This window comes from Prosopis cineraria, unplaced genomic scaffold (assembly GCF_029017545.1).
Source record: "Prosopis cineraria cultivar Desert tree isolate PC_DT_omini unplaced genomic scaffold, ASM2901754v1 PC4, whole genome shotgun sequence".
Taxonomy (NCBI): domain Eukaryota; kingdom Viridiplantae; phylum Streptophyta; class Magnoliopsida; order Fabales; family Fabaceae; genus Prosopis; species Prosopis cineraria.
In genome coordinates this window covers 10,254,326-10,267,988 of record NW_026555335.1, presented here as the reverse complement: position 1 = coordinate 10,267,988, position 13,663 = coordinate 10,254,326, and the positions used below count along the sequence as shown (strand labels likewise).

The following is a 13,663-nucleotide window of genomic DNA, read 5'->3' as shown; positions in this document are numbered from 1 at the left end:
ACGAGAGAAAAATGATGGAATATGGGATAATGGTTAGTTAAGATAATTATAATTTATTTAAGATATTAGGATTATCCATTAGGGATATTTGAATAAAAATTCTATCCATCAAAATCATGATTTGTTATTTATTTTATTGTTATCTTAAATATTAGTATTTTAAAGATTAGAATTAGATTTAGGATTTTGGATTTAAATTTAAATTACTATTATTATTTTATTATTTTTAATGCTCTAAAAATAAAGCTAGGTTTTTCGTTTGTATGCAATTTTTGAGTATTATTGAATAAAAATTTTTAGATTTTCGGCCTTCCCTCCTTCTTTCTCCTTCCCTCCTCCTTTTTTTCCCTTTGTTCCCCCTTCCCTTCTTATTTTACATCAGCCTATTTGTTTAAGATTAAGAAATAAGTGATTTTCATGTAATTTATAAATTAAAAAAATATTTATTTTGTAGAAATTTTATGAAAAGCGAACATTATTTTATGTTTAGTTACATTAATAAAAAAGTGATTATTAGTTAATTTTCTTTAAATTTTGTGACATCTTCCTTGATTTTTGTTTTATAAAAATTATTTATTATTATATTATTTTAAAATTTTATGATATCTTTGTGTGTTTTTTGCCTCTTTAAAACACTATCTTTCATCTATCTCATTAGATTATTTTTAGAAGAAAATATTTTTTTAAGATCTTGATTATTTTTAAAAGTTTAAATAAGCATAATAAAAACTAAAAAATAGATTTTTCTAAAAAATGAATGATTTTTTTTTCATGACAGAAGCTAAAACGGGCCATCAATTGTATACCTTACCTATCATCACCATAATATTAATTCTGACATTGTTAGGGGCTAAAATGGACAATCATTGTGATTTCAGGCCCATTTATTTAAGATTAAAAAATAAGTAATTTTTAGATAATTTAGAGATTTTATAAAAAGAGATTTATTTTATAGAGATTTTAAAAAACAAAAATTATTTTATGTTGGATACAATAATAAAAAAAGTGATTATTAGTTAGTTATTTTTAAGTTTAATGATATTTTTCTTAATTTTTTATATAAAAATAATTTATTATTATATTATTTTAAAATTTTATGATATCTTTATACATCTCGCTTTTTTAAAATATTTTCTTTCATTTATTGCATTAAATTATTTTTAGAAGTTATTCAAAATAGCTAATTAAAATAATTAAAAATTTACTTTTTTTGGATTCTAATTATCATTAAAATTTTAAAAAGAATATTATAAAAATTCACAAAATAATTTTTTCCCCAAAAATAAGTGTTTTTTCATGAAATAAATTAAAATAAACTGGCCCTTTATGTATTTTTAACTAAATGATAATCTTATATTATTTATTAATACGTGAGAGTCAGTTTAAAATACTTCATGTACAAAAACAAAGGAAGTACATATAAATATTAGAAAAAACTTTAGTTAAAACAAATTTATTAGAAAAAACTTTAGTTAAAACAAATTTTTTAAGTTATAAAATAGAGCTGTTCTAGGATCTAGGTGTAATAATGGGATGGAACAAAACAAGGATTATGAATAACTCCAATAGCAAAATGCCTATGTTTGGCTAATGAAGATGACGCCATCTTGATGACAAATCCCATTCCCAGAGCTTCATCTTTCCGTTGTTCATCAGCGAATTTTACATTATTAATGAACACACACACATTAACAACGGCACGGTTGGTCCAAAATCCCACACACAGCCGAAACAAGACTTGGCTCAGAAAGGGGCGAGGAAAACGGTTTCTTCCAGAGGGGGAAAAGGTGGCCATCCTTTCACTCAGTCAAATACACTTTGCAATGATAAGTCTCCACATGTGATTAATGGTCTTAAATTATTGGCTTCAGCTAATTATTATTATATTATATTATTATTTCACAATTCACAAACCGTGTTCCCAATTGGCATCGTGACATCTAGCTCAAAGTTGACTGGCATCATACCTCTTATGCAATAACATGAAAAGCCAGCAAGCAATTTGCGTTCATAAAAATTTGGGAAAATAATTTTGTGTATATCTAAATTATCATATACGTTAATTGAATTTTTTTTATATATTTTTGTTATTAAGATATGGTCTTTAATCAACGTATAATAGAAATATATTTTTTCTAATAAAATATATCCAAATAAGTTTATAAATCGTTTAATTGTTTCTAAATCATTATTCACTTATTTTATATTCATTAAAAAGTATACACCTATTTATTTATTTTTTCTTATAAAAAGCTTTGATGCTTTGGATTGGATTAAGCAGGCTTAACCACATAAAAAAAAAACATTTACAATAATGCTCAGAGATAATTTATGCTAGAAAAAATTTTCTCTTCGCAACTGACACTTGAACTTAGATCATTTGTAAGGACATGATTTACAAAGAGTTGCATTATCTATCTCAATTTAACGTTATGTGTAATTTTTTTCACTTCTTTCAATTCTAATTATTTATTAAGCTAGGTGTAAATTTTTTTTTATTTCTCTATGTAGTCTAAATATAAAACTAATTTCTGAAAAATTGTAAATTATTATCATTATGTTTGTGAACCCGGATGTTACTCCTCTTGTGTTATTTATATAGGGAGAAGATTTTTTTAAATCTTATTTATAAGTCATATTATACAATTTTATTCTCTGTTAAATGTTGGTAAAAAAATTAAATTATTAAAATATGTATATTTAATAAAGATAAAATTTTATAAATTATTAAAATTTTAAAAAAATGTAATAAATTTTCAAATTTTCTTTAATTCTATTAAAATATATTGAAATTGATTTATAAATAAAATTTAACAATAAAAATTAAAATAGAAATAAATCTGGTTGGACAATTTTTTGTTTGTTTTTATTTTCTCGGGGTGAGAAAACTGTAAGCAATTCAACAACAACAACAACAACAAAAGGAAGAAGAGGAAAAGAAAACTGTAAACATAATAGATTACGACGCATTGCATATCTCTCGTATTTCCTTTCAGACGCGCAAAGGAGGAAGGGGGAGAGAGATAATGGGATACAAGCTTTCCTGCTTTAATGGCGATCTCTTCTGAATCCAATCACTTGCAATAAACTCACACATATACACAACTCCAACGAAGGACATGGGTCACGATCACCATCTCAACACCAGCGATGGCGTCTCTCACTCTCAGCGAGTCAATAGCCCACGCTTCTCTGGCTCAATGACTCGTCGAGCTCACTCATTCAAGCGCAGCAACAACAACAACAATGGCAACTCTCGAAGCTCCATCGCCAATAACGCTAGCACGAGTCTCGGTCCCCACTGTGAGATTGAGCTGCAAACGAATTCGCCCAGATCGGAGATTGGATCAAGCCTTATCGCAGCTGAAGTTTTGGAGCCTGTTTTGGAAAGAAAACACGCCTATCATGTGACACAGAGGATCCAAGGTAGAGCCGTGAAGAGCTTTCTGAATAAACCGATTGAATCCTTGGTCGTAGATTTGGGCTTGAGGGAGAAGAAAAAGCTTGGGCACTGGATGTTTATTGTGTTCTGTGGGGTGTGCTTGTTTCTGGGTGTTCTGAAGATATGCGCTACTGGGTGGCTCGGATCTGCCATAGAAAGAGCTGAGTCGAGTCAGGTTAGCATAAAACTCGCGTCAGCTTCTGTTTTCCTCGAGTATACATCTGTCATCAGTGATACTCGCTTGCTCTGCTGCTTCGGTTAATTGTACTGCTTAACGCCAGCGGAAATTATTCTAATTCAACTGTTCTGAAAACTGTGGGAAGTCTTATCCTTTCTGAATGTGATGCTTGATGACGTTTTCTGAAAAGACAAAGGCAAAAGTTCTAATTCTAGGAGGCGGCGCTGGGCTTGACGGATTTTTTAATCACAGCTTTGAACATTAGTTGCTTAGGCTTACCGAACATATGCTTAGAATATTTCAATGGCGGATGAATTTTATATGTTTCATTTGGTTTCTTCTGATCTAGATATCCAAATTCGGTTCTTCATTTTTTGTTGTTGGTGGTGGTCCTGCTTTCTCTCTGCTCCTCGTTTCTCTCTGTTTTTTTTTTTTTGGGGGGAAGGTTGGGACGATTTGTTGTCTGTTACGATATCTTGGACTGTTGCTATGCATGTTGTCAGTCAATTAACAGGTGGAAAACCGCGAACGCATGTTGCAAAATCATGAACTAATTCATTTTTGCTGGGAATGATCATGGTAATATTTTGTTATAGAAATGGAAAACTATTATTGTGGTACTTGTAATTTTGTGGTTTTGAGTAAAACATGCCTTGAAATGAGCCTCGTATTGGAGAACTTATGAAATATGATCGAGATTTTTACTTCTTTTTACTTTGATCTAGTGCTTTTTACTGGTGATAGATACATTGCACTAAAGTTGTAAAACATCTCAATATTTCTTAGGTGATGGAGTAGATTGAGAAGTAGATATAGGTCATGGCTTGATTTATGATTATATTTCATGTCAGTTTGTGTCGCCTTTTGATTTGAAGAGGAGACAGTTGTTTGCATTTTTTATTCATTTACCTTACTGAATTTGCAAGTTATTTCTGCCTTTTATCAGGATCTATCTGATTCCATGACTAATCTAAATCTGATGCAACAAAGGACCCATGATCATGGATATAGGGAGGAAGGAAATGATGTTGAACGAACCCTAAAGATGTTAAAGTCAGGAGTAACTGGCAGCCAGTCTGCCATCGCTGAAGTAAGTCTTACTCTAATTTCAATATCTCAAGTTGCCAGGTGTATTACTAATATTCACTTAGGTTTTCCCTTCTGAGATAAAACAAGTTAAGTGAATGAAAAGAAATTTCTTTTGCGGGTCTGCCGAACGATTTATTTGCTTTTGTATGCATCAAAATTTTGCTTTTTATTCAGGAAGCAGGCATCTGGTCCATACACAACTATGAGAATTACACTCAATGCATTGATCTACCAAGAAACCATAAAAGTATGAACGTTTATTGTCATGTATACTTCTTGTACCTACCTACTCAATGTGTTATGCTGTATATTTAGTTTTCTCCTCTCTGACTTGCTACTTCTTTTAACAGAGCTAGATGCGAAGACAAATGGTTACATTCTTATAAATGCCAATGGTGGCCTGAATCAGATGAGGTTTGGGGTAAGGCTTACTTGATTCCTTATGGTTTATCACAGAAAATTATTAAGCAAGTATAATTAATGCCTCATAACTTCTGGAATGTAGATATGTGATATGGTTGCTGTAGCTAAGATTTTGAAGGCAACACTAGTCCTTCCTTCCCTTGATCATACCTCCTACTGGGCTGATGAAAGGTTGGTTTAGTTCCACCCACTCAGCAATAGAAAATAAGGGTAAATTGCTTATGCATAATACCCTTGTTTCTTGCAAGCTACTTTATTCAGATCTAAATGGACTCAAACCACCTATCTGAATTGATTGGAAATTATGAATGTTAGACTACTTCTCCAAATCAAGGCATTCACATTTCACAGAACAAGAGATCATTCAATTGTTGCAAGAAATTTAGGGATAACAGCTTTGCCTTGTGACAGCTTATGCTGCCCCTTTTTAAGCATATCATCAGTTGTAATCTGACTATTGGCATATTCCATTGGACAATTTTCACTGCTTTACTCGTAATGGAAAGATGGCATGTTTGCATGAGATCTTCAATTATGCAGTTTTTCCAATCTCTCCATCTGCAATCTATTTCTTTTCTTTCTTTGATCATATTCATGTTGTTGCTGATACCAAATGACGAATTTCTAGATTGATAATCATCTTGCAAAATGCCGCAGCTACTAATATGCTCAACATGTCTTTTAGTGATCTCTGAGCTACTTTGTTTCAATTTATTTGCAGTGGCTTCAAGGATTTGTTTGACTGGAGATATTTTATTGAGATGCTGAAGGATGATATTCACATAGTTGAGACATTACCAGCAGACTATGCGGGAATTGAGCCTTTCGTAAAAACTCCAATATCTTGGTCTAAGGTCAAGATAAATTGTCCATCTCCAGTTGCTTCTTCTTTTTTTTCAAGTCCTGCAACATACGTTTGATTACTTTGATCTATTACCTTAATGTTGAGGTAACAGTCTGGTCAAGTAACCATCATAAGTTTGTAGAAAAAGGAGATCTTAATATGATAGAGCTATATGTGTCATCTATTTATTTTGATGTACTCAATGTCATACTGATTAAAATTTATTATTATTGCTTCCCTTTTCCACAGGTACCGTATTACAGAAGTGAAGTTCTTCCCCTCCTAAAGCAGCACAAAGTGGTCTATTTTACTCATACTGATTCCAGGCTTGCTAACAATGGTATTTCAAAGTCCATACAGAAATTGAGATGCCGAGCCAATTACAGAGCATTGAAATATTCAGCACCAATTGAAGAACATGGCAACATGGTGATATCTAGAATGCGGCAGGATGGCAATCGTTATCTTGCACTTCATTTGAGGCAAGTAGAGAATCAAATAATTTCCTCCCTTAGCTTTCCTTTATTTTTCTTTTGCAATTTCCATGCATGTGGATGAGCCTGAGTGCACCTGTATCCTGGGAATTGTGTTTCGCCATACATTCTTACAAACACCTGCATCTGCAGTAATCTTTTTTTGAGTGAAAATGGATATTCATTTCATAATTACAACTTCACAACAGGGGCTCTTAAAGCTGCAAGAATCATTTCACGGATAGTGATGTTTCGCTTGTATTTATGTGATTCACAATAAGATGAATTTTATCTCTCCATCATTGAAATAAATTTTATCTCCCTGTTTATTTTTTTTAAATTTTTTTGTAACCTGCAAATTTTAAGGCTGCAACCCTCAAGCATTCTTGTCCTGATAAAAAATATATATATATATATATTGAGTGGAAATTATTTAATTCTCGAGAAAGCTAGATGTGGCTTCTAAATTCTGATCATATGGAGTGGTGATCTTCCATGCTCGTGGCTTGAATTGTTGACCTACAACAACAACAACAACAACAAGCCTTTATCCCACTAGGTGGGGTCGGCTACATGGATTGCAAGACGCCATTGTGCTCTATCATTTATTAAGCTTTTAGAAATATTATTAATTAAGAGATCACGTTCAACAACTTCCAAGAGTGTTCTCTTAGGCCTTCCTCTACCTCTCTTAATCGGACTCAAAGTTATATGTTCCACTCTTCTCACTGGTGCCTCCCTTGGTCTTCTTTGTACATGCCCAAACCATCTCAACCGATTTTCTACCATTTTTTCCTCAATAGGTGCCACCCTCACTTTTTCACGTATGTGCTCATTTCGAATTTTATCTTTACGTGTATGTCCGCACATCCATCGTAACATTCTCATCTCTGCTACTCCAACTTTATGCTCTTGCTGTCCCGTTAGAGCCCAGCATTCACTACTATATAACATTGCCGGTCTGATAGCAGTACGATAAAACTTTCCTTTAAGTTTATTAGGCACCTTACGGTCACAAATAACTCCTTTAGCTTTTCTCCAATTAAACCACCCAGCTTGAATTCTATGTGAAATATCTCCACTGATTTCGCCATCATTTTGGATAATGGCTCCCAAATATCTAAACTTTTCCACTTGAGGTATAATTTGATCTCCCAATTTTACTTCCAAATTATTTTCGAATAGTCCTTTATCAAATTTACAATATAAATATTCCGTCTTACTTCTACTCAGACGAAAACCTTTCGACTCCAATGTCCTCCTCCATAACTCAAGTTTGCAATTAACCTCTTCTCTTGTCTCTGCTATAAGAACTATATCATCCGCGAAGAGCATACATTTCGGGATTTCCTCTTGAATATGTTCCGTCAAAACATTTAAAATCAAGTTGAACAAATAAGGACTCAGAGATGATCCCTGATGTAGCCCAATCTTTATAGGAAAATCCTTTGTTTGACCACTAGGCGTTCTTATACTAGTTTTTACCCCCTCATACATATCTTGTATGGCTTTAATATAAGCAATCCGTACTCCCTTTTTTTCCAACGCTTTCCAAAGCACTTCTCTTGGTATACGGTCATAAGCTTTTTCCAAATCAATAAAAACCATGTGTAGATCTTTATCTTTACAACGATACTTTTCCATTAATCCCCTTAGTAGATAAATCGCCTCTGTAGTTGATCTACCTGGCATAAAACCAAATTGATTCTCAGAAATACTTGTCTCCAATCTCAACCTATGCTCAATTACTTTCTCCCACAATTTCATTGTGTGGCTCATGAGTTTAATCCCTCTATAGTTAGTACAATTCTGAATATCTCCTTTATTTTTATAAATAGGAATTAATGTACTTCTCCTCCACTCATCAGGCATTTTCTTGGACCGTAAAATCACATTAAATAACTTAGTTAACCATCTCACCCCTTCTTCACCTAAACATTTCCACGCTTCGATAGATATACAATCAGGTCCGTTAGCTCTACCATTTGCCATTTTCTTAAGAGCTTCCTTTACCTCCTTATCACGTATGTTTCGATAGAATGACAAATTTTGTTCTCCTTCACCAATTACTAAATCCTCCAAGTTACTAGATGAATCCTCTCCATCATTGAAAAGTTTAGAAAAATAAGTCTCCCATCTATTTTTAATTTCATCATCTGTAACTAAAATTCTTCCCTCTTCATCCTTAATACACCTTACCTGTTCTAGATCTCTTGATTTTCTTTCCCTACTCTTGGCAATCTTATAAATATTTTGCTCTCCTTCCTTCGTCTCAAGGTTCTTATAAAATTCTTCAAAAGCTTTAGAACGAGCTTCACCCACAGCTCTCTTAGTTTCCTTCTTAGCCATACGGTACCTCTCCCAATTTTCCTCATTGTTACACAAATGTATGGCTTTAAAACAGTTCTTCTTATACTTGATTTTGTCCTGTACACTATTATTCCACCACCAAGACTCCTTATCTCTCGGACCAAGACCTTTCGATTCTCCCAAAACTACTTTTGCAACCTCCCGTATCTTTTTAGCCATATCCTCCCATATGATGTTAGCACTTCCCTGAGAATCCCAAATTCCTTTATCCAAAAGATTTCGCTTGAAAATATCTTGCTTCTCACCTTTTAATTGCCACCACCTAATCCTTGGTGTTACTACTTGTCGACGTTTTTGGATTTTACTCATAATACACACATCAAGGACTAGGACCCTATGTTGTGTCGTTACAGCATCTCCAGGGATCACCTTACAATTTTTACAAAGTTTTCTATCTGTGTTCCTAACCAAAAGAAAATCAATCTGCGACCTTGAGGCTCCACTTTTGTAGGTGATGAGATGCTCATCTCTCTTCTTGAAACAAGTATTGGCAATCTTAAAATCATACGCCAATGAGAAATCAAGAAGAGTTTGCCCTTCATTGTTTAGCTCTCCAAAACCAAAACCACCATGCACCCTCGCATACTGACCAGCTTCCCTCCCGACATGCCCATTAAAGTCTCCTCCAATAAAAATCTTTTCACTCTGTGGTATGTGTCGAATCAACCCCTCCAGATCCTCCCAAAATAATTCCTTAAGACTGGCTTCTGTCCCGACTTGCGGCGCATAAGCGCTAACAATATTAACAGTCTCACGTCCAATTATCATTTTTAAAGAAATAATTCTGTCTCCAATTCTGCTAACTTCTACAACGTTCTTCTTCCACTCCTTATCTATAATGATGCCTACTCCATTGCGTGCACTTACTTTTCCTGTATACCAAAGTTTGAAACCTTGAATATCCTTAGCTTCTTCTCCACGCCATTTTGTTTCTTGCAAGCAAAGGATATTGATTTTCCTTTGAATCATAACCCCTACAACCTCTACAGATTTACAATTTAATGTCCCAACATTCCAAGTACCAAATCTAATTTTGCTCTTATGGACTAACTTCTTTAGCCGCGTGCGTCCAGAATGACGCGGTAGCCCTTGCTCATTTAACACTACATCCGGGCGCCGATGCAGCGGCTCTAACTCACTTATCACTGTACTCGAGCCATGCAGCGCGTTACTTACGGGCAACGACCTAGCATTAACATTATAACGTCTATTGTCCATGTTCATGATAGATTCAACAAATTTTTACATTGGCTGTTGATGGCCTAACACAACCCTCCTCCTTTACCCGGGCTTGGGACCGGCTATAAACATAGGCGGAGTTGAATTGTTGACCTACTTGAATAATAAATTACTTTTGACAAAGTTAAATGACGTTGAACTGCCATAATCCTGCCTTTTGCTTGTCAATGGAGCCATGATTCATCTGTGCGTGGAAGTCTTTTTGTCCATCAATATTTCTATACTTTTTGATTAAAACACTATTGTGAGGGCCTGCCGTAATATGGATGGAGGCACTTTTGTGGTTTTGAATTGCTGTTTGAGATCAATGTGAATTTATAATATAGAGGTTCTTCTTTTTTTTTGGGGGGGGGGGGTTGTGGAGAATGGATTGGGTCCAGTGTTGTTCCTGAGATTTCCTGACTCCTTTCTTGCTGGGGTACTAATTTTCTTGCATTTTATGTCCTGATTTTCTTTTTACTGCATTTTCTGAGTTGAATCTATAAGAGGCAAGAGAGAATTATCCAGTTTTTTCTGGAATTCTGTTGCCATTCTTTGGAACGAAGTGCTACACAGTTTGTGATAGGATCCAAGATGAGTAAAGAGAAATAAAGAAGATAAATCTCTATTAACATATGCAATCAGAATTTAATTTTATAATACTAATGAGAGAACATAAAACTGATAGAAGAAAATAGACGGAATAAATCTATCAAAGAACAAGAATCTCGTTTTATACTTCTTTCAATAGCCATACTTAAGAGAATTTCCAAAAGGCCAATAGTCCCAAAATTCTGTTGTATTTACGATATGCCTATTTCTACGTTGCTAAATATATTTATAATGCTAAAAACAATATAAAATAATGAATATAATCTAGGCAACTAGACAATTAGATAAAACTGAATAAAATCTCCTAGAATCTATTTCTATATAAAATACTAAATAAAATCTAAAGAACTAGATACCTGAATAAAATCTAAATAACTAGATATCTAGATAAATATATAGATATCTAAATAAATATCTAAATATCTATATAAAATGTAGATAACTAAATACCTAAATAAAATCTAAACAATATTATTAAATAGAAAATATCTAAAATAAATTAAAAATAATATTTATTCATAATATCTATCTTCCCAGATTACCCATTATCTCAGAACCTTATCAGGTTGTTTCTCAAGCAGTACAACCCTTTCTCTTCGGTAAATATATACAACAAGTTCAGTGCATTTGGTTTATTCGCTCTTGCATGAGTTTTTTTTTTTTTTTTTTTTGGGGGGGGTGGTGTTCAGAATTTAGTTTGAATTTCTGTTTTTGTTTACCTTGACTGTACATGTCACACGTTGATTGTATCTCGGGCCTCCCTAAATTATTCTCGCTCTTTTAATTCCCTGCATGCACAAATTATCAGCATATCCAACCACTTATAGTTCTAATTGATAGGTTGGATTTAAATCACGTTATATTAAAACAAGTCATTGACAGAATAAGAGTTCCAATTATTACGTAGGTTCATGAAACCAATATTTTTGTTCCTTCAGAGAATTTAGAGAATCACGTTACCTTTTTTCCTGTTTCAGGTATGAGAAGGATATGCTTGCATTTACAGGCTGCAGTCACAATTTGACCGCAGAAGAAGATGAAGAACTGAAGCAGATGCGATATGAAGTCAGTCACTGGAAAGAGAAAGAGATTAATGGGACCGAGAGGCGATTGCTTGGAGGATGTCCGTTGACTCCAAGGGAAACTTCCCTGTTGCTTAAAGCACTGGGTTTCCCATCCAGCACTAGGATTTACCTTGTGGCCGGAGAAGCGTATGGAAGTGGAAGTATGAAATATCTTGAGGATGAGTTCCCCAACATTTTCTCCCATTCCTCTCTGTCCACTGAGCAGGAGTTGGAACCTTTCAAGAATCACCAAAACATGTTGGCTGGCATAGATTATGTTGTTGCCCTTCAGAGTGATGTGTTTCTTTATACTTATGATGGAAATATGGCGAAGGCTGTTCAAGGTCACAGGCGCTTTGAGAACTTCAAGAAGACCATCAATCCTGACAAGTAATGCATTGTCACTCTGTTACCTATATAACTTTTAGCATAACTGATTGGCGATATTCTATCCAGTTCTGTGTGAAACTCATACTACTGCGTGGCTATTGCAGGATGAATTTGGTTAAACTTGTTGATCAGCTTGATGAAGGGAAAATTTCTTGGAAGAAGTTCAGCTCCAAGGTGAAAAAGCTTCATGAAGACCGTATTGGGGCTCCACATCCTAGAGAGCCTGGGGAATTTCCGAAGCTGGAGGAAAGCTTTTATGCAAATCCTCTGCCAGATTGTATTTGTGAAACATGATAAGTGTGGAAAGACTAGAACAACGATCTTGGTTTGTCAGAAATGAACCACAGAAGAGGATTGAATTGATAACTTGATGAACCGATGGCAACATGAATGTTCAAAAGCTGGAAGTTATCTGGTAAGGTGCCATGGACTGTCCTATCTGTTGGAGATGAGATTAATACAAGGGACCAGAGAAGATAAAACTAGTGGCCGGCCGGCCAAGTACACCTCTGTTCTTAACACACACACGGAATCAAACATTTTTTCTAACCACGCTTGAATCAAGGCTTTATTCTGCCTTCTAGCTTATTTTTTTCTAATTATATTTTATATGATGGCAGTTGATGCTAAGACGGATATGTTATTCAGGTCAAAAATAAAGACTGATATGTTATAGTATAAAATATCAATAAGAAAATATTGTGATTTATTTAGCTTCCGAACACTAGCTGGTTTCCTTTTGAAGTTTTGATGCCTTACCCATTGCTCAAATAGTTCTTGGGAAAATATTAAATTGGTTTGGATAGACTCTCTCTGTTCCTAATTATAGGATCTTTTTAACTGCTCAAGATTAAGAAATTTAGCTATTTTAGTTAAAAGTAATAAAGTTGTCAACAATTTACATTATTTTGCTGAAAATTCCCTTGAATGTATTACTTGAATCCATTCTCTCTTTCCATCTTGTAATTAATTAATATGGCGGGGGTAATTAATAAGGCCATTTTCGTTAAAAAAAAATTACAGTATAGAATTCAAATGGGATCTTGTAAATTGAATAAATCAAACTTGCCATGGTGAATGGGTTAAGTGATTAAAAATTTAATACCCTCGAAGTTTTTTGAAGTTTTTTCTTACTGGCAGAGTTTTCACTCTTACAGAAATAAATTCATCCAAGTCAAATTAAAATTAGTTAGCAATAAAAAATACTAGACAATTTGTCATAAGAAATTTCACTTGTTACTATATTCACATAGTAACAAATTAAGCTTGCGACTTAGGGATCTATCCAGGACTTAGAATGTTTCGCATTGTGGGTGATGAACACTTATGTTGCAGAATAGAGTTAATAAAAGAGAAAGCCAACGTAAATTGACACCAATGGTTGAACATTTAAGGACTAGTCGAATAGTAGAGATGAGGAAAAATCACAAGAGCAAAACCTCTGCAGTGTTACAGGGTAACGCCTCTCACAAGAAATATTCAACTGCTCTTGGGTCATAAGTCGTTTTAATGCTCCTTGGCCAAAAAGAAAAAGGAAAAAAGTTTCTAAGCTCCATTTGC

The 13,663-nt window shown here is 34.0% G+C and overlaps 1 protein-coding gene across 1 annotated transcript; it reads left to right on the top strand.

Moving 5' to 3' along the window:
* The first annotated feature begins 2,957 nt into the window (after positions 1-2,957).
* Positions 2,958-12,825, top strand: LOC129309055 (O-fucosyltransferase 35). The gene is made up of 9 exons (XM_054950399.1): positions 2,958-3,617; positions 4,567-4,710; positions 4,884-4,956; positions 5,060-5,130; positions 5,215-5,303; positions 5,854-5,986; positions 6,226-6,458; positions 11,627-12,103; positions 12,208-12,825. The coding sequence occupies exons 1-9, from the start codon at positions 3,120-3,122 to the stop codon at positions 12,395-12,397; spliced, it is 1,908 nt and encodes a 635-aa protein (XP_054806374.1). The 5' UTR covers positions 2,958-3,119; the 3' UTR covers positions 12,398-12,825.
* Positions 12,826-13,663: the final 838 nt, after the last annotated feature.

Coding starts and splice junctions, on each gene's coding strand:
- LOC129309055 (XM_054950399.1), top strand. CDS start 3,120: ATGGGTCACGATCACCATCTCAACACCAGCGATGGCGTCTCTCACTCT. Junction 5,131..5,214: donor TGAATCAGATGAGGTTTGGG/GTAAGGCTTACT, acceptor TCTGGAATGTAG/ATATGTGATATGGTTGCTGT. Junction 5,304..5,853: donor TCCTACTGGGCTGATGAAAG/GTTGGTTTAGTT, acceptor ATTTATTTGCAG/TGGCTTCAAGGATTTGTTTG.